The sequence below is a fragment of the Dama dama genome, chromosome 5 (assembly GCF_033118175.1).
Source record: "Dama dama isolate Ldn47 chromosome 5, ASM3311817v1, whole genome shotgun sequence".
Classification (NCBI taxonomy): Eukaryota; Metazoa; Chordata; class Mammalia; order Artiodactyla; family Cervidae; genus Dama; species Dama dama.
In genome coordinates, this window is record NC_083685.1 from 1450777 (window position 1) to 1470944 (window position 20168).

General features: G+C 62.0%; 2 protein-coding genes across 5 annotated transcripts in view; both read left to right on the plus strand.

Moving 5' to 3' along the window:
- BCR (BCR activator of RhoGEF and GTPase) overlaps positions 1-20168 on the plus strand; it is an 87433-nt gene that overhangs the window by 46084 nt on the left and 21181 nt on the right. For 3 of the 4 annotated variants that reach the window (XM_061141403.1, XM_061141405.1, XM_061141406.1), the window contains 8 exons: positions 213-398; positions 5307-5414; positions 8670-8730; positions 9862-9914; positions 11624-11764; positions 17700-17821; positions 18739-18907; positions 19925-20044. In XM_061141403.1, coding sequence (XP_060997386.1) covers positions 213-398; positions 5307-5414; positions 8670-8730; positions 9862-9914; positions 11624-11764; positions 17700-17821; positions 18739-18907; positions 19925-20044 — 960 coding nt within the window. The remainder of the gene's footprint in view (positions 1-212; positions 399-5306; positions 5415-8669; positions 8731-9861; positions 9915-11623; positions 11765-17699; positions 17822-18738; positions 18908-19924; positions 20045-20168) is intronic. The other variant, XM_061141404.1, reaches the window with a different exon arrangement.
- On the plus strand, positions 6065-7855 carry LOC133055677 (uncharacterized). The gene is made up of 2 exons (XM_061140808.1): positions 6065-6875; positions 7722-7855. Exons 1-2 carry the CDS (start codon positions 6382-6384, stop codon positions 7834-7836), a joined length of 609 nt encoding a protein of 202 aa, XP_060996791.1. The 5' UTR covers positions 6065-6381; the 3' UTR covers positions 7837-7855.

Genomic DNA, 20168 nt, shown 5'->3' on the forward strand with positions numbered 1-20168 from the left:
GCCTGACCGCAGAGGTCGGCCCTCCCCGGGGAGGCGGTGGGCGCACTCGTGAGACGCGGTGCCGTGCTGAGCCGGCTTCACGTTTTTGTGGCTCCTGAAATTTAAAAGTAGAAGCGTGTGTGCTTTCATGTGACCGCCGCTCGCCTGGCACGTGGCGAGCCCCGGCCCCTGACACCTCCGCCCCACCACCCGCCACCCGCACCCTCTTCCAGCCCATGAAACCTTTGAAGGCGGCCGCCACCACCTCCCAGCCGGTGCTGACGAGCCAGCAGATCGAGACCATCTTCTTCAAAGTGCCTGAGCTCTACGAGATCCACAAGGACTTCTACGACGGGCTCCTGCCCCGCGTGCAGCAGTGGGGCCACCAGCAGCGCGTGGGCGACCTCTTCCAGAAGCTGGTGAGGGACGCGGGGGCCTCGCGGGCGTGGCGGGCGGGGGAGGCCAGGCTGCTCCCGGAGCCTGACACCCACCCACTGCTGGGGCGGCCGAGGTCACCAGGCCCCCTCTAAGTGCCCGGAGTGCACGGACACTGAGCCCCAGCCCCCAGCCCTCCTGGGCCTCCCGGACGCCCAGCTGGCCGGCCTCGGCTCACGCTGGACCCTGGCGTTCCGCTCGGGCGTGGCTTTCCTCTGGGCCGTTCCCTCCGTCCACCGCCCCGGGCTGCAGGAAGGGGAGGAACGCCTCTTTGGTTCAGATTCCGCCACCGGGGACCCCTTTCCCGGGGCCAGAGAGCCAGGAGACCAGTACTCCCCATCCTCAAAGCCCCCATCTTTGAAGACCCGTGTTGTGGGCAGCAACCACGCTCTTTCCTAAATAACACTCAAGTCAAAAAATATTTACTAGTCTGACAAACACCGGAATGTGCAGCATTTGTTCTGGTCTCCCTGGTGACCTGGAGCTGCCTTCGTGTGTGAGACGCTGCAACAGGCGGATGGGGGAGGCGCAGCCCCACGGGAAGAGGAGCCGCCGTGGGAGGTGGTTGCTCGGGAGCTATGTGCCGTGTGTTCACCTGTGTGCCCCCCGGGGCCGGGCGCTGGGCATCCCCACGGACAGGTGGACAGGTCCCTGTCCCCACCCTTTCAGATTAGCACAGTGGGGTCGGGCTGCCCAGCTGGGAGAGTCTCGGGACGCCCCCAGGAGCCCGCGATGGCCCAGCCCTGGTACCACCGCTTCCCAGGAACTCACGAGCCACACCTCGTCGCCGGGAAGCCCCTCCTGCCGCTGCCTTGACTCCCTTCCTGTGGGTTAATCACTACCCAACCGGGGCTTCGTTTCTGGCAGAATTTTTATTAGCTCAGTTTTTTTGGTTACTAATCATTTCAGACTTCCTGAATTGTTCCAAGAATCGCACAAAGAAGTCTGTGTGCCGGCTGCACCACTTGTAACATTTTGCTTTATCTTTTTCTTTTCTTCTCTCCTTTGTGTGTGTGCGCGCGCGCGCACACACACACACACACACACACACACACACACACACACAGTTGGAGGGTAAAGTGCTGATCCTGCCGTTAATCTCTAAGTGCGTCATCATGTACTTGCTAAGGACATGCTCCTCCACAGCCCACAGGACAGCCCTCCATCGGAGCTGTTCGTGTTCATGTGATACTGCTAATTAATATGCGGTCCTTCTACAGATCTCTTCCAGGGTAGGTGTCCTGTTCTTTATAGCCATTTTCCTTCTGAGTCAGGATGTGGTCCAGGTTACGAGACGTGTGTGGTCATCAGGTCTCTAGTTTCTTAACGTCTGTACCGCTTCCACGACCTGTGCTGGTCTTCCGCAAACTTGACATTTTTCTTAAGGGTACAGGTCGGTTTGGGTCAGATGTTTTTTTCAGGAAGAGATTCAGGTTCTGTGTCTAACTATTGCACTGATGCTGTGTCCTGTCGGTGCCTCACATGGTGAGGTCGGAGGCACCTGGTCTCCGTCTGTCCCGTCATCCCTGCAGCTCGGGTTCTGATTGGTGCACCTGGTCTCCGTCTGTCCCGTCATCCCTGCAGCTCGGGTTCTGATTGGTGCACCTGGTCTCCATCTGTCCCGTCATCCCTGCAGCTCGGGTTCTGATTGGTGCACCTGGTCTCCGTCTGTCCCGTCATCCCTGTAGCTCGGGTTCTGATTGGTGCACCTGGTCTCCGTCTGTCCCGTCATCCCTGCGGCTCTGGTTCTGATTGGTGCACCTGGTCTCCGTCTGTCCCGTCATCCCTGCAGCTCGGGTTCTGATTGGTGCACCTGACCTCCATCTGTCCCGTCATCCCTGCAGCTCGGGTTCTGATTGGTGCACCTGGTCTCCGTCTGTCCCGTCATCCCTGTAGCTCGGGTTCTGATTGGTGCACCTGGTCTCCGTCTGTCCCGTCATCCCTGCGGCTCTGGTTCTGATTGGTGCACCTGGTCTCCGTCTGTCCCGTCATCCCTGCGGCTCTGGTTCTGATTGGTGCACCTGGTCTCCGTCTGTCCCGTCATCCCTGCAGCTCGGGTTCTGATTGGTGCACCTGGTCTCCGTCTGTCCCGTCATCCCTGCAGCTCGGGTTCTGATTGGTGCACCTGACCTCCATCTGTCCCGTCATCCCTGCAGCTCGGGTTCTGATTGGTGCACCTGGTCTCCGTCTGTCCCGTCATCCCTGTAGCTCGGGTTCTGATTGGTGCACCTGGTCTCCGTCTGTCCCGTCATCCCTGCGGCTCTGGTTCTGATTGGTGCACCTGGTCTCCGTCTGTCCCGTCATCCCTGTAGCTCAGGTTCTGATTGGTGCACCTGGTCTCCGTCTGTCCCGTCATCCCTGCAGCTCGGGTTCTGATTGGTGCACCTGACCTCCATCTGTCCTGTTACCCATGCAGCTCAGCTTCTGATTTGTGCACAAGTTGCTGAAACATCTCCAAAGCCACGTGGGAGATGTGAGCTCCTGGAAGAGGGGGCAGGAGAAGTACCGAACGGGGGTTCTGTGTGAGTGTATTTAGGCTGCTGCAGCCCAGGCGGCTCAAACAACAGAGGTCTACCTCCTCCCGTTTCTGGAGGCGGGACGTCTGAGGCCCCGGCGCTGGCAGGGCTGGTTTCTCCCAAGGCCTCTCCCCTCGGTGTGTCGACGGCTGTCCTTTCCCCGTGTCCCCACGCGGTTGTCCGGCTGTTTCTGTGTCCTAATCTTTTCTTCGCATAAGGACCCTTCTCAGATTGGATCAGGCCCATTTGAACAGCCTCATTTTTTAAAAAACAGATTTTTTTTTTATGTGGACCATTCTTACATTCTTTATTGAATTTGTTACACTATTGCTTTTGTTTTATGTTTTGGCTTTTTTGGCCTGGAGGCAGGTAGGATCTTGGCTCCCTGACCAGAGATTGAACCCCCGCACTGGAAGGTGAAGTTTTAACCACTGGACCAGCCGGGAAGTCCCGTAACAGCGTCATTTTCTCCACATCATCTCTTTAGGCCCATCTCCAGCTACAGTCACATTCTCGGTGCTCGGGGTCAGGGCTTTGACTTAGAGATTCCAAGGGGACACACCTCAGTAGTAACATCCCCTTGGGACTAGGCTGAGCCATCGCCTCTTCAGAAGGCCGCCCCAGTCACAGTAGCTACGGTAGCCCCGCCGTTCTCCCCTGCTCTGCCTTTAGCCATCTGTCATGTTATGCCTTTCTTTACTTATTTATCGTGTGCTCCTGCTAACTGGCTGCACGCACTATGTCTGAATGATTGGTGGGGGCAGTGCCTAAAGCTGGGCCTTTGTTTGGGTGGGAGACCCTCAGTGAGCGGGGTGGGGGGAGAAAGGGCTCGGGGTCTTGGACGCAGCGAGTTGTCCGGGTGAACACTGGCGGGGGCCGGGCAGGGCCTGCTCCAGCTGCTGTTTTTCCTCATGCACCCCCATACCCTCAGTGCAGCCCCCACAGGGAGCGGGGCCAGAAGACCAGACAATGCCGAGGGCATCTGGGCTTGCCATCCAAAGAAACGTAAAATTCAATATAAATGCAAATACACATAGAAATAGAATTTAGGTTCGATGCAGAACAAACACCAGGATCAGAAGTCTTGGGCCTCCAGCTCCCGGCGGGCTACAGTGGAGGCCTGGCCAGCCGGTCACAGAGTCTGCCCTCGCCTGCCCAGGCTGGGGTTTCCTTGCTGCCTCTGGAGGCGACCTGGGCCCTGGTGACGGTGATGGCTGCAGACAAACCTCGGAAGCCTTGACTCAGCTGAGTGTCGGGGCAGGAGGCTAAGCCGGGAGACCTTCTGTTAACGCCGTTGGCTGAGAACAGGAGAAGCACCCCTGGCTTTGCAGCTGGCAGTGGGGGGGGGTCTCCCGCCTTCCAGGTGTGCATACCCGCCAGGTGTGCCGTGTGACACCTGAGCCCCATCACCAGGTCTGGACGGGGCTCATGTCTGGGCAGTGGGAGCCCGTCTTCTCCGTGGGCTGCTAAGCTGCGCATTTCTCATGTGTCTGAAGAGGTCGTAGAGAAGCAGACCTGTGCAGCCCCTCCTTGCTGGTTTGATTTCCTTGCAGTCCAAGGGACTCTCAAAGGTCTTCTCCAGCACCACCGTTCAAAAGCATCAGTTCTTCAGGGCTCAGCTTTCTTTATGGTCCAAGGAGATCAAACCAGCAGTTTATCAAATCATAAACGAAATTAACCCTGAATGTTCATTGGAAGGACTGATGCTAAAGCTCGAATACTCTAGCCACCTGATTAGAAAAGCCGACTCAATGGGAAAGACCCTGATGCTGGGAAAGATTGAAGGCGGGAGGAGAAGGGGACGACAGAGGATGAGATGGTTGGATGGCATCGCCGACTCAATGGACATGAGTTTGAACAGACTCCAGGAAATATGGTGATGGACAGGGAGGCCTGGCGTGCTGCTGTCCATGGGGTCGCAAAGAGTCGGACACGACTGAGTGACTGGACTGCAGCAGCAACAGAGCAGCCGCTCGGGCCAGGGATGGGTCCCGCCGAGGGGTCTGCAGCTGGGACGAGAAGCCGCCCCCCTCCCACCTGCCGGAGACGCTCATGCGTGTTCACTGACATCCTGGAACTCGAGCCATTTGCTGATGGCCCGGTTTAAACGAGCAGGGTGGGAGGAGGAGGTTGCTAGGAAGAGAGCCCCTACCTGCCCGGGACTGTGAGTCACCTCCCCACATGTCGCGTTGGAAGCAGAAGCTCGCTCAGCGCGTGGGCGAGAGAAGCAGGTGGGCGGCGGGGAGCCGAGGTTCCTGCAGCCCCGCGCCAGCCCCTGCACCTGGGCTCAAGGGAGCCTGACACTGGGGGTCAGAGACCACCTGCCCCAGCTCCTGCCCAGCACCTGTCCCACTCTCTCCCCCTTCCTCCCTGCAGGCCAGCCAGCTGGGTGTGTACCGGGCCTTCGTGGACAACTATGAAGTTGCCATGGAAACAGCCGAGAAGTGCTGTCAGGCCAACGCTCAGTTTGCAGAAATCTCTGAGGTACGCGTGACGCTGTTCAGAGAGGTGTGCCCCTCCACCTCCCTGGGTGGGGCTGCAGGGGGGCGCCGTGGGCGATCGTGGGCACGCCGTGACCCCAGAGAACACGCGCTGCACACCAAGGGCTGGTCGTGAACCTCAGCTGTGTTTCCAGATGCCCGAGGGTGGGCTCCCTCAGCCTCAGGTGGGGTGGGGGGCGGGGGCGCTGTCCTGAGCAGCCTCGGGAGCTCCCTGCCCACCCAGCCGCCAGGGCCCAGTTCGGGGGTCCGTCTGTGCCCCCCGGACGGACGCTGTCTTGTGCTGCCTGTGAGGCCCCAGGAATAGAGGGGTCTCGACACCTGAGCCTGAGCTGACACTGCACCTTGAGGGCGGAGAGCAGGTGGGGGCGTCGTGCTCCGCTCCTCTGGGGCTTACCGCCGGCGCGGGGTGGGCTGCCCACCCACGGCGGGGGGAGCTGCAGGCTGCCAGCCGCACCAGCCCGGCAGCTCTGAAACCTCGAGCCCTGGAGTCTTAGTACGAGGAGGGGCCTTGGAAGAGCCCCCGGAGGCAGGAGACGGGCCACCAGGTGGCCGTGCTCGGTCCTCCCCGCCCTGCCCATCCTGAAGTTCCCTGCAATAGGGGGGGACGCCTTCCTCTTCCCCGGGGCCCATCTTCCTCAGACCCCTGACCCGCCTGCCCTGCCAAGCAAAGATTCTGCATGGGAAGACCTCTGAGTGAGAACTCAGCTGCTTCTTTTTTTTCTTAAACTTCTTACTTTTTGCCTGCTTATGGGATCTTAGTTCCCCAACCAGGGATCGAACCCATGTCCCCTGCAGTGGAAGCGCAGAGTCTTAACCAGTGGACCCCCGAGGAAGCCCCAAGAACTCAGCTTTAGGAAGAGAAATGGAAACCAGAAACAGGGCGGGGCTCTCTGGCTGGAGACTGATCGCATGTGCCGACAGCCACACCTGGGCTTCGCTGCGGAGCATTCATGCTGTTTCATAGCCTGTCGGGGAGGTGGGCCCTGCGGGTCCCGGCGCTGATGTTCCCCCAGGGTGCTAACACATACCACCCCGACCCCCAGAGCCTGTGGGTGCCACACGCACCCAGGGCCTCAGGCTGGCTCCACACTGCCCTCCACAGCCGCCCTGGTTGGCCTGGAGCATTGGATCTGTTCCTCTCATTCACCCATGAAACTAGCAGCCCTCACGCCCCCAACAGCTGGGGTACGGGCGCTGAGTCCCCAGGTGACCTTGACAAATTAAATAAGAGTTGTGACCTTTTTAAGGTCAGGCTGCACTTAAACGGGGCCGCGTTCACATCCATGCAGACAGGTTTCTACAGAAACGGGAGGAAACGACGGTGGGACACCACCTGGGGCCCACGGGATCCCACCGACCACATGCAGGAGGGGATCCGAGCCCAGACCCGGGCACGGGAGACGGGACAGCGCTCGGGAGCAGCCAGCGGCCAGGCTGCCGTGAAGTTCGTACCGTCAGGCAGTGTCCACTCGGGTTCTCCATCCCTGTTTCCAAAAAGACGCAGAGAGGGACTTCCCTGGTAGTCCAGTGGCTAAGACTCTGTGCAGGGTTCAATCCCCGGCCAGGGAACCAGATCCCACATGCCGCAATGAAGATCCTGTTTGTGCTACAACTGAGCCAGATAACAAACAACAAAAAGAAATAGGCCCAGAGAACCACACGAAACGTGAAATGAGCCACAAGGACATGGAAGGAGCAGGCCGCAGGTGTAGGGGTTTGCATTCAGGGGTGGGGGTCAGAGCTCGGCCGTGGGGACGGGAGGTCCACCTCCAAGGACACGGAGCGGTGATCCTTCATCTCTCCCAGGACTGGCCTGAGAAATCCGTGTTTGGCATCGTCCAGTCAGGCCGGAGTTACCCGCGCTGGGTTCCATGAGCCTGGGCTCCCTGGATAATAAACAGGTGACAAGAAGAAAAAAAGTGAAAATATTAGTCACTCAGTCCTGTCCGACTCTTTGTGACCCCCATGGATTATAGTCCGCCAGGCTCCTCTGTCCATGAAATTCCCCAGGCGAGTAGCCATTCCCTTCTCCAGGGGATCTTCCCGACCCAGGGATGAAACCCAGGTCTCCTGCATTGCAGGCAGATTCTTTTATCGTCTGAGCCACCAGGGAAGCCCTTGATAAATAGGTAACGGAAATCATGTGAAAAGGGCTTCTGGAGTCTGTAGTCGGTTTGGGAGCTGTGGGGTTAAACCAAACTTGTAAGTTTCCTTAAGGCAGTTCCCCACCCCCCCGCCACCCCCTGAGTCCCCAGATGATGAAGGGGCCCACGTGCATCGTGCCTTCCAGGGGTGCCAAGCGTGGGCTGCCGCCCCGGCTCACTGGAGCAGCACCTGATTTTTGCAGATTTGAGCTCTCACGCCCGCTCCCCACTCCCCCTCCCCTGCCCTCTGGGAGCTGCTGAGGCAGGCGGATGGAGGAGCCCCTGAGGAGAGCCAAAGCCCGGGGAGGCACCAGGCTGTGTCGGGCGTCTGGCCCCGGAGGGTTCCTGTGGCCCGAGAGGTTAGGGACGCGTCTCCAGGCCGGTGCCGGTCCCTCTGCTGGGTTTTCTCTTGCTCCCCGTCCTCGTGCTGGGATTAACCACAGTGTCTTCCCAGGGAATATTTCAGGCACACAGGGCCCTTTCATTCCGCTTCTCGGTACCTCGGACTGAATCGGCAGCTCCTGTGATGCGGTTATGTTGAAAAATGACCCACCCACTAAAAAAGCTCTGCTTGCTTCCCGGGCAAGGCCATTTGCAAAGTTGGGAGAGGGTGGGATGGAGGCAGCGTGCCTGCTGGTGGCCGCCCCGAGGCGGGTGCTCTGAGCCACTACCCCCTGCCAGCCCCTGTGTCCAAGCACGCTGTTTAACTGAGGCGAGGAAGCTGGTCCACGCTCCCAGGAGGGGCGCTGCCTTTGGTCTGGGTTTGCTAGATCCTCTGCGTCAGAGGTCTCGGTCAGGGCCGATCGTGTCCCCTGGGGACACTTACCAATGCCTGGGGACGTCCCAGCAGCAGGAGGGGCTGCTGCTCCTCCTGTAGGGTGGGGGTGCTGTTCAGCCTCCAGGGCGCCTCACAACGGAGACTTTGCAATGCTGAAGTCGGCCCCGCCTCTCACACTGTGCCCCAGACACACCCCTGAGGTTTGCGGCGTGAGAGGAGGGTGAGGTTTCTGCCCAAGGTTCCTGGGGGTAAGCTCGCTGCCGCCATCAAGGCTGCTCCATTCACCCCACGTTAAAAGGCGCTTTTCTCTCTGCAGAACCTGCGAGCCAGGAGCAACAAGGAGGCCAAGGACCAGACAACCAAGAACTCTCTGGAAAGTGAGTTCTCGGTGCCGAGGCCCCAGCGGGGCCCGCGGGGCGGAGGTGGGGGTGGCTGCCGCGAGGGGACAGGGTGGCCTAGCTGGGCCCCCGTCTGCTGCTGCAGACCTCCGGTCGCGAGGAGGGGGAGCAGGGAGCGGGCGGGACGCCTGCCTGGCCTCTCCAGCGCCTTGCTGTCGTCCAGCAACCTTGCAGGGGGATCATATCGTCCCTTCTTCCAGATGATGCGACGGGTTTAGGATGGAAGGAGCTGTGTAGAAGGCAGGTCCCGAGTGGCTGGGCAGGGCTCAGAGCCGAGCGGTGAGGCCCCCCAGGCCTGTGTTTGCCCTCCTCCCTCTGGGCAGAGTGGGCTCAGGAACAAGAAGGTCCTTCTCACTTCTGGCTCTCAGGGTCTCAGGAGGATGTTCACTCACAGCACAGCACATGTGATGTGAGCTGGGGCTGGAGCTTCACCCCGCTCTGAGCCGGTCTCCCCCGTGTCTGTGAAATGGGGGTAAGTGCACACCTTGCACTGCTCGTGGGGGTCACGGGCAGAGATGCCCCAAAACAGGAGAACATGTTAGGTTCTGTGCCCGCGATGGGCCGTGCCGGCCACCGAGAAGAGGGCACAGCCCCGGCCACGGGGGCTCCAGGCCGCTGCGTCCCGGGGCCCAAAAATGCCCGTAAGGCAGCTGAAGATCCTGCTCACCTCAGAAAAGATCAGAGATCCTGCCTCAGCCAAGACCCTGCACAGCCTGCATACATAAACACTAAAAAGCAAACGAGCTGACCCACCGGTTCAACCGGGAGCTGTGTCTCAGCATCAGGCCTGGATCTGCGTGTAGACCGGGGGCCGGTCTGCCCGCAGGGACCCGCACGGGCCCATCCTCCCAGGGAGCCAGCCTGACGCCTGCCTCTGAGCACCTGCTGCCGAGGCAGCCTCGCCGGCTTGGGTCCTGGATGAGCCCCGGACCCGGCGCTGACGTCACGGACCAAAAGCCCACAGCCACGTCCCCAGCCTTCCGAGGCGCCGGGCTCCCCCCCGGCCCGAGCAGAGGGGCGGTGTGGGGTGCCTCCTGCACCCTCGCAGCGAGGGTGGGCGGGCGGCCTCCCCCCCGGGCGGCCTCTCAGCCCCTGCCTGTCTCCCCGCAGCCCTGCTCTACAAGCCCGTGGACCGGGTCACCCGGAGCACGCTGGTCCTGCACGTGAGTCCCTGGGGCCCGGGGCCTCCGCGTCCTGGGGCTCTTGGCTTCTGCTGTCCTGGGGCTGACGCCGCGGTCTGTCAGCTCTGCCCACCTGCCCCCCTTTCTGCCCCGCGCCTGTACTGAGCATGCAGAAGTGAGGCACCTCTCCTTTCCCGGGCTCCCGGGGTGGGAGGTGGGGAGGGCCTCGAGGATGGAGACGCTCTCCCGGGGGAGGGGGCAGGGCACGGATGCCAGGTGCCCACCAGGACCGTGGTCGGACCACACCCTCCACCAGACAGACGGCGCGTGGGGGTCCTGCCTGGCGGGGCTGCTCCTGAGGACAGCGGGGAGTCACTCACATGTTATTAAGTGGTTGTGGTTCCGTGTGTGTGTGTGTGTGTGTGTGTGCGCGCGCGCGCTCAGTTATGTCCGACTCTCTGTGACCCTCTGGACCATAGCCTGCCAGGCTCCCCTGTCCATGGATTCTCCAGGCAAGGATACTGGAGTGGGTTGCCCTGCCCTCCTCCAGGGGACCTCCCCGACCCAAGGATCGAACCTGCGTCTCTTAAGTCTCCTGCATTGGCAGGCGGCTCTTTACCACTCATGCCGCCTGGGCAGCCGGGTCGTCTTAATACCAAGAAACGAAAATAGAGGGAGAAAGGCCCCCAGCCCTAGTGCCTGGTGACCCTATCCATGGGTCTTTAGAGCAAGTCTTACACACGCATTTTTAAAAAATGTACAACCAGCTCGCAGAAGCGTATAAAGTGTGCGTTTCCTTTCCTGCTCCCTCCCCGTAAGGGACCCTCCACCAGGAGGACCTTCAATGCTGGCACACCTGACGTACTTTTAATCACTCACAGAGGCGGCCGGGCCTACAGTTCTGCGCGTGGCCTTTGGCTGCTGTGTGCTGCGTCAGGGCGGTGGCGCCCTGGCAGCTCTGCCTCATTCTTCCCTGGGCTGCGTGGTTCCCCTCCAGTGCACGTTTCTTAACGTCTTACGTCACAGAGAGCGTGTGGATGGAGGAAGCTGAGCTGAGATTTGCGGTTTGCGCGTTTGCCAGGCTCTGGTGTTGAAGCCCTGGAGGCCCTTCATTTGATCCCCTGGCAGCAATGCGCCCAGGTCTGGCAGTGGGACTGGCCTGGGATCCCCACTCGGGAGTCTCCCTGACTTGTCTAATCTCCCCAGGCTCTTGTTGCCGTAGGATTTGGGAGCCAAGAGGGTTCTGTGTCTCTGGACCTGGGAGCGGTTGACTTTGAGCCGTTGAGCTCAAATGACGGGCGTTCCCTGGGGAGAGAAGTTCCCAGGTCTGACCTAAGAGAGCAGGAGTCGGGAAGGTTGGGGGCTTTCTCCTGACCTCGCACAGATCAGCGCACCAGGGTGGTCTAGATGGACACAAAACATGTCCAGAGGCGGTTTCGCTTGACACCACCACACACGAGTGGGTACCACTCGTATCGAGTGGTCTGAGGTCAGGGATGGCGCCAGCCTCCTGAAGGGCACGGGGCTGCCCCCGCCCAGAGCTTCCCGGCCCTGGCTGGAGAAACCTGCCCCAGAGCTGCAGCGTGGAGCCCGTCTCGGCAGCGTGCAAACGGCGTTGGCTTGTGGGCTCCGCTCAGGACCGCCCCCAGGCACGGTGCTCCGCCATGCGGCCCCGGCAGTCAGAGGGGCGTCCCCAGGTCCGCACCCCCCCAGCGCATCTGCGGCTCTGACTCGACCCTTCCCCCATGCAGGACTTGCTGAAGCACACGCCCCCCAGCCACCCTGACCACCCGCTGCTGCAGGACGCGCTCCGCATCTCGCAGAACTTCCTGTCCAGCATCAATGAGGAGATCACGCCCCGCCGGCAGTCCATGACCGTGAAGAAGGGCGAGGTGGGTGCAGTGGCCACTGCCCCGGCTGGGGACACGGGGCCCCGCTGTGTCCCTGCAGCCCAGCCGGGCACAGCAATGCCTGGCCCTGGCAGGGTGGACCCTGGCCGGCGGGCGGGGTGTCCAGGTGGGGTTGCAGGGATGTGGTGGCCTTATGGTGGGGGCTGTGTCCTGAGCCCCTGACACTTCTGCCAGATAGGGGTCCCCAGCTGGGGAGATGGACCAGAAGGCAGACGGCATTTGTCTGCCTGGAGACCACTCCTTGCCCCCCTGACTGTTCTTTCACGATAAGACAGTTGACAGAGGGTTTAAAGACTCCCTGGGGAAGTAAAGGAGCGGGGCGTGGTGTGTTCATAGCTGAGAATAGGGTTGACGTGCTCTGGGGGTTCCCCTTTCCCTCCTCCCCCCGTACCCCCCACCGAGAGTTCCTCTTGCCCTCTGTCATCCCTGGAGGAGAGGGTGTGGCACAGAGGGGCCAGGTGCCACCCTGGCTGCCTCCGCCCTTCCCGGGAGGGGCCTGCCCGTGCCAGGCAACTTGCAGTGAGATGGCAGAGGTGTGCTAGTCGGGGGGCCGGCATCCAGAGTGAGCACCCTTTGCCGGACGTGCACCGGGGCGGGTGTAGGCAGGGACGGGGCCGTGTGAGCCCGGCAGTGAACCTGACTGTCTCCGCCAATGGGAGCCGCTTCCTCCCCTGCCCGCTCCTTCGAGTCCCGGGGGCTCAGCTGTTCCCAGTCTGACCCACCGGGCACTCGGGGCAGCCAGCAGGTGGCTCTCGGCCCTAAGCTCCTAACCTCTGGGGGAAGTCGTGCCTGAGTGCCCAGCCTCCCTGGTCACCAGTTCGCATGACCTCAGCAGACACGGGAGTTGCTTCCGCCCAGACGGCCTTCCCGTGGGCTCCGTCTCCCCTCCCGGGAAGTGGCTTCAGGGCGCCTCAGGTCTGTGCCGCGCCTCCCGCTGCAGCGGGCATCCCTGAGGAGACGTGCCTTCCTGCTCCTCCGATCGCTGGAAGCAGCTGCCTTTGGCCAGCTGTCGTCTGCAGTCGGCAGCCAGGCCCTTGTTCCTGTGTCTCCATCACAGGCCTCCTTCCCCGGGGCCACGGCTGGGGTCCCGGGGCGCCTGAGCGGGACGGAGTGTGGAGGGGCTGGGGCTCTGCGGGGACTGGCCTCCTGCCGCCCCCCGTGCCCCCACCCGCATCTGGCCCTGGTGGCCCGCGGCGTCTGCTCTTCGAGGGGAGTCATGTGGGTGCCTCGGCCGCGAAAAGTGGGGAGGAGGGCCAGTGACCCTGAAAGGTCATGAGTCTGCCTCACCACGGCCCTCCATTCAGGGCTGTCTGCTGGGGGCACAGAAATCTCCCTGCCAAGGCAGGAGATGCGGGGTCCATCCCTGGTTGCAAAGGTCCTCTGGAGAAGGAAATGGCCACCCACTCCAGTATCCTTGCCTGGGAAATCCCATGAACAGAGGAGCCTGGGGGCTACGGTCCACGGGGTCACGCAGAGTCGGACATGGCTGAGTAACTAAACCATCACCACCAGCAGGATGAAGGCAGGTGCACCTCTGTGCCCTCGCCACCTGGCCGGTCCAGGGCAGACAGGACTAATCAATCAGCGACTGATGGATTAGGGAGCCCCCTCCCAGGCTGCCCCAGGCCTTGCTGGTTAAGGACGCCTGTCCTGGGTTCTGCCCACCGCACCAGCAGTGGACCCAGCGGGGACCCCCTTTCTCCTCGCCGAGTGCAGTGACTCAGCGGAGCCCTCCCTGGGCCGCGGCCCCCCCACTCCCAGGGCCAGAACATGATGAATGCAGCCCCTGCTGGGAGCCGAGCCGGGCCCACCTGGTCCTCGCCTCCAGCGCCTCCTTCCGTCCTCTTGGCCCCCACCTGGGCCGTCCATGGTCACTCTGTCCTCCCGGCGCCCCCGTCGTACCGTGGCTCCCTCGGGTGCGTGTCCTCGTCGGCTGGGGCTGGGGGCAGCCTGTAACAAAGCACCGTCAACCGGAGGGGCTTCCACCCCAGACGTTGGTTTCTGACTGCTCTGGAGGCTGGAAGCGGAGCTCAGGTGCGGCACGCACGGGGGGCCGCTGGGGGCCACCTCCTGCTCTCACACGGCTGACGAGGGGCCGTGTTGTCTGGGTGGCAGCCGGAGGCGGCCAGCCGGCCTGGGGGAGACCCTCAGGAAAGAGGCGCTCCTCTGAGACACACGAGGTAACCCCTTTGTGGGAATGGGGGTGATGGTGTCTCCCCAGCAGAGGCCTTTTGGGGATCAGCGGGGACCTAAGCATGGGGAGACTGTGGACCAGGGCCCCGGCCTCCAGAGGACTCGGCAGAGGGGCGCCGGGGCCCACTGGGGAGGTCTTTTTGTCCCCGACTCGAAGGACACTGAGGCTGGGGGAGACCAGGCGGCTGAGCCAGCGACCCCACTGCAGGGAGAGGAGAGAAGGGGGTGCAGACTCAGGGCCGGGCCGGGCGGACGCGGCTACCCGAGGGTGAAGCCATGTCTCTTGCAGGAGGTGCCGGTCCACAGCCTTGGCACCTTCCCTCGCAGCCCCACCGCACGCAGCGGGCCGTGGGCACGTGGGGACACACGGGGCAGGGGGGACACGGGTGTGCCCACGGGGGCACCTGGGGACACATGCAGACTGGGGCCCACCCGCACACCAAGGGGACACGCACACACACATACACGGGCACGTCCCTATTGAGGGACACGCACACAGATATACAGACACACACAGACAGACACAGATACGCACACACACACACAGACGCACAGACACACAGATATACAGACACACACAGACAGACACACATACGCACACGCACAGACAGACACACAGATATACAGACACACACACACACACACAGATATACAGACACACACACAGACACAGACATACACACAGACACACAGATATACAGACACACACACAGACACAGACATACACACACACACAGATATACAGACACACACAGACAGACACAGATACGCACACACACACACACACACAGATGCACAGACACACATATACAGACACACACACAGACACAGACATACACACAGATACACAGATATACAGACACACACACAGACACACACACACAGACGCACAGACACACAGATATACAGACACACACAGACACAGATACGCACACACACACACACACACACACAGACGCACAGACACACAGATATACAGACACACACACAGACAGACACACACACACACAGATGCACAGACACACAGATATACAGACACACACACACAGACACACACACAGATATACAGACACACACAGATATACAGACACACAGACACACACAGATATACAGACACACACACACAGACACACACAGATACACAGACACACACTCACACAGACACACACAGATATACAGACACACACACACACAGACACAGAGACGCACACACAGACGCAAAGACACACACAGATATACAGACACACACACACAGACACAGACACACAGACACACAGATATACAGACACACACAGACAGACACAGATACGCACACATACACACACACACACACAGACGCACAGACAGACACACAGATATACAGACACAGACACACACACACAGACACACAGATATACAGACACACACACACACAGATATACAGACACACACACACACACACAGACACACCAACGCACAGATATACAGACACACACGCACAGACACACAGATATACAGACACACACACAGATATACAGACACACACAGACACAGAGACACACACACAGATATACAGACACACACAGATATACAGACACACACACACAGACACAGACACACAGATATACAGACACACACAGATATACAGACACACACATGCAGACACACACACAGATATACAGACACACAGACACACACATGCAGACACACACAGATATACAGACACACACACACAGACACACACAGATATACAGACACAGACACACAGACACACATACACAGACACACAGATATACAGATACACAGATATACAGACACACACACAGACATACAGACATACACAGACACACATACACAGTCCGTCTTGGCCCCCAGGGTGAATGGGGAGGGGCCTGGCTGCTAAGTCTGCCCCTCAGAGCCCCCCACCCCCTCATCTGAGCCGGCGCCCACTAACACGGAGTGGCGGGTGCAGGGTCTGATGCTGGTGGCCCTGGAGGGTGCAGGTGGTGCCTGGGTCGGGGAGAGGGGTGTGCACGGGTCCGTTGGGGCCAGGACCTCGGGCAATTCCTGCCTTTGTGCCCTGCGGCCCCGGGGACGGTCCGCCTCTGAGCTGGAGGTCGGACGCCCTCTGCTGGCGATGGCTAGTAGCTCAGCCCCTTGGGTCTCCCCGCCCCCCCCCCCCCCCACCCCCGTCCTGCCTCCTGGGCTAGAGAACCTTCTGCCGAGCCCCTGCTGAGGGGACATCACCATGTTTGTCCCTCGAGGACTTCAGTGTCCCGGGACCTGCCCCTCCAACCCCCCCACCCCGGCACAGACCCCCTGTCAGGCGCCCACGCCCCCACACTCCCCAGGGGCACGGGCAGGCAGAGGGCGGTGACCCCGCATTGTGGCCTTGGCATGCGGGCAGCCCTCCTGCCCTTGCATGTATGGTGCAGTCGGCGCGGGCAGCGCCCGTGTGAACCATCTGTGCCCCGTGCCAGGGCCTGGTGGGCTGCCGTGAGCCCAGCCACAGGTGACGGTGACCTGGGCGTGGGGGGGAGGCCCAGCCCAGGCTGCACTCGCTTCTGGGGGGGCCCTGGCTGAGCGTTGGCAGGGGGTTCAGGGAGGCACAGCCTCCCCAAGAAGAATCTAGGGTGCGGGTGGCAGTGGACCCAGGTGCCCAGATCCGCTGGGGGCAGCGGTGGTGAGGCGGCTCTGGGGTTCTGCGCAATGAGCGGGCCTGACACTCTGCACACCGCCCCCCTCCCCCCGCCGCCAGCCATTGCAGACTGGGGGCGCTGCGCTTTCTGAGGGGCCTTCCCTGAGGCTGGGTGGGCAGGGTCCCTCTCCTCCCGGGCACAGACCCCTGAGTCCCTTCTTGCTTTCTGCACTGCCAGGGGCGGGTGGTGGAGCTCCCTGTCTGCAAAGTGGGCACAGGGACCTGCCCCCCCGGGGTGTGCTGGGGTCGCCTCCAGTGACCAGTGACCCGGGGCGTGCGTGGGGCAGCCTCTCCTCCTGTCCTCGGCACGGCACAGCCTTGGTCCAGCTGATGAGGCGGTGGCCGCTGGTTGTCAGCTGATGACCGACCTACTGCCACACGCCCTGGACCTGTGCGAGCTGGAAGCCCCGCGCCTGTATTTCAGGGAAGCCCCCGGGGTGGAGGGCTTGCTGGGGGGCTGGTGCCTCAAGTTCCCCTGCTGTTCAAGGCCTCCTCGGGGCTCGGGGCCAGCATGAGAGACGTGACCCCCGTGTGGGCTGCTGTCCTTCAGCGGGCCGTGACCTGAGAAGGACTGGAATGTGGGGTCCCAGTTGGGGGACCCTTGCCCGGCCATCTGATGCCTGCAGATCCAGGCCTGGCCCTGAGCGTGACCGCTCCCCGCGTACCAGGCGGCTGTCCGTGCTGAGAACCGGGCCCTTCTCACCAGCGTGGTGGCGGTCCCCGCACGAGATCGTCCCCTCTTCTCCTGGCCGGCCTCCCGCCTGGGTCTCCAGGGCTGTCCTGGGGAGGGAGGCGCGGGCCGCCCTTGCTCAGACGGGCTCTCTATCCCCCGAGCTGCACCGTGCCCCCTGGCCTCCACACCAGAGGCCGGGACCCTGTCCATGCACACTCCCCCACAGGCCGTGTGCCCCGTGCGCTTGGGGACTTTAGTGTACAGAGGGCAAGGGGTGTGAGGTGTTTGCAGGCGGAGGAGGCGCTGGGAGGTGGAGGGGGGGATCGGAGGCCCTGACCCCTGCCCTGACCACCCCTCTCCCGCCCTGCCTGCAGCACCGGCAGCTGCTCAAGGACAGCTTCATGGTGGAGCTGGTGGAGGGGGCCCGCAAGCTGCGGCACGTCTTCCTCTTCACCGACCTGCTGCTCTGCACCAAGCTCAAGAAGCAGAGCGGGGGGTGAGTGACCGTGCAGCCCCCGGCCTGGCGGCGGGTCCAGGGCACCCGGGGCGGCTTCTGTAGAGGGAGACCGGGTGTTCTTGCCAGTCAGCTTGCAGAGGTCATCCCCCTGTGGGCCAGGCCACCCTCGTTAAGCTACAGTCTGTTTCCAACTGGACGTGGTGCCAGGCTCACGGCCAGAGGTCATCATTAGCAGATGTCCTGGGTCAGTGTGAGTGACTGGGCTGTTGACTTTTAACAGGAAAAGGGGAACCTGACAGTGACTTCGGGGGGAGCTGTCAGGTCGTGACCCAGAGAGGTCTGGGGGTGCAGGGTCTGCTGCAGGTGGGGCATGCACGGTGCCTGATGGCCAAGAACGTGGTGGCTTCTAAGTGGCTCTCTGCCCTGGCCTGCAGACCCCACCCAGCCCCTCAGGGATCAGACCGCCCAGGGTGCAGGGGCAGCAGTGAAGGAAAAGACAAGTCACCGAACTGGGCTCTTCAGCCGTCGCCATACTGAGTGGATTTAATCAGAAGAGAGCTTCAGTTTCCCCATCTGTCTGTCAAGAGAGGGGGGTTACACTGGGTGGATTTGCAGCCCCTCAAGCTACAGGTGTGGGGGCGTCTGCAGTCCTGTCCTGACTGTCATTGGCGGCCTAGGTGGTCTCCCGCATCAGGAGAGAGCGGATGAGGGCATGTCAGACCCCTGGGGCCTGAGTCCCATGTGAGCAGCGCCCCTGCACAGGGGTCACTGGGGCCGGGTTGCCAGTGTCCGCTTGTGACCTCATCCTGGCCTGTCTTGGGGACCACGGGCAGGGTTTGAAGGTCGGGCAGATGTCACGGCTGTGACCCTAGGGCTCCCAGACTGGAAGGCAGTGACTTAAGCAGAGGAGGGTGGGCAGCCTGTTGATGTGTCCCCCCCACACTCCCCCCACCCAGCAAAACCCAGCAGTATGACTGCAAGTGGTACATCCCGCTCACGGACCTCAGCTTCCAGATGGTGGACGAGTCGGAGGCCGCGCCCAGCATCCCCCTGGTGCTGGACGAGGAGCTGGATGCCATGAAGATCAAGATCTCCCAGATCAAGAGCGACATCCAGAGAGAGAAGGTGGACGGACGGTGGTGGGCGGGGGGCCAGGCTGGCTCTGCAGCTCCGGGGGCAGCAGCACCTCCCAGCGGGCGAGTTCTGCTGAGCCTCTGACCCACTGCGGGTCTCTGGGACCTGCTGGGACCCCGAGAGTGCTCGGAGCACCAGGTGCCCCATCAGACATGGAGCCGTCCAGGATCAGGTCAGGGGCAGTTGCCCCGCTGCCCCTGTTAAAACTGCCCCGATGGGGAGCGAGTCCCAGGTGGGGGACGCGGCCCCTCCGGAGGGTCTGAGCTGCATCCAGCAGACCCCTGGTTGTTTCTGGAGAGGAGCAGTGTTCTGAGGGAACAGCGGGGGCGAGCCCCCAACCTGTAGGGTCTGTAGGTGTTGTGTGGTGGTCAGAGACGGGGTGGATCCCCAGAAGGTTGATGACCAGGGACAGCAGCTGCTGCGGTGGGTACAGCGGGGCAGGCGTCCTTCATGGCGTGCCCCGGCCCGCCCTGCTGCACCACAAACCCCGGGGAACGGGGGAGCCCTGGATGGGCGTGAACTCTGGGCTGTCTGTCTGGCTGGGGCAGAGTGTCCCAAGGGCTGTCGAGCCCTGTCCACTGCTGGACTTGTCCAGGCCGTGCCCCTGGGACGGAGGCTTCAGGAGGGCGGCAGACGGCAGGGAGAAGAGAAGGGAAGGTTCTCCCTGCCAGGTCCTGGGGGCGCGTCTCGCCCTGCACAGGCCCCTCACTCCCCGGGGACGTGACGCTGAAATGTGCAGGTCAGGGGCCCTCAGGGTCACCACAGGCCCCTGGACGTTGTCCTGAGTTTGGAGAAAGTGAAAGAAGGGAGGTCCGTGGGAGGGAGGACTTACTCAAGGAGGGGGGACTGAGCACTCTGGCAGCCCGCGCCCGGCCTGGGCGGTGTGGCCGAGGCCCTGTCCACGGGCTTCTGTCCTCTGCGGACCGAGGGTCCAGCCCGGGGCAGGCTGAGCAGGAGCGGGCAGCGCTGGGTTGGGGCTGGACCCCTGACTGCATCCTCTCCCCGCAGAGAGCGAACAAGGGCAGCAAGGCCATCGAGAGGCTGAGGAAGAAGCTCTCAGAGCAGGAGTCGCTGTTGCTCCTCATGTCCCCGAATATGGCCTTCCGCGTACACAGCCGCCACGGGAAGGTGCGTGACCACCGGGCACGCCGCGCAGGCCACGCAGGCAGGCCACGCCCCCGCCCGCCGGCCACACGGCGGGCCACGCCCCTCACCTACCGCGCCCCGCCCAGGCCACGCCCCACATGACAGC

Coding starts and splice junctions, on each gene's coding strand:
- LOC133055677 (XM_061140808.1), top strand. CDS start 6,382: ATGCTGTTTCATAGCCTGTCGGGGAGGTGGGCCCTGCGGGTCCCGGCG. Junction 6,876..7,721: donor AGCGGCCAGGCTGCCGTGAA/GTTCGTACCGTC, acceptor CGTGCCTTCCAG/GGGTGCCAAGCGTGGGCTGC.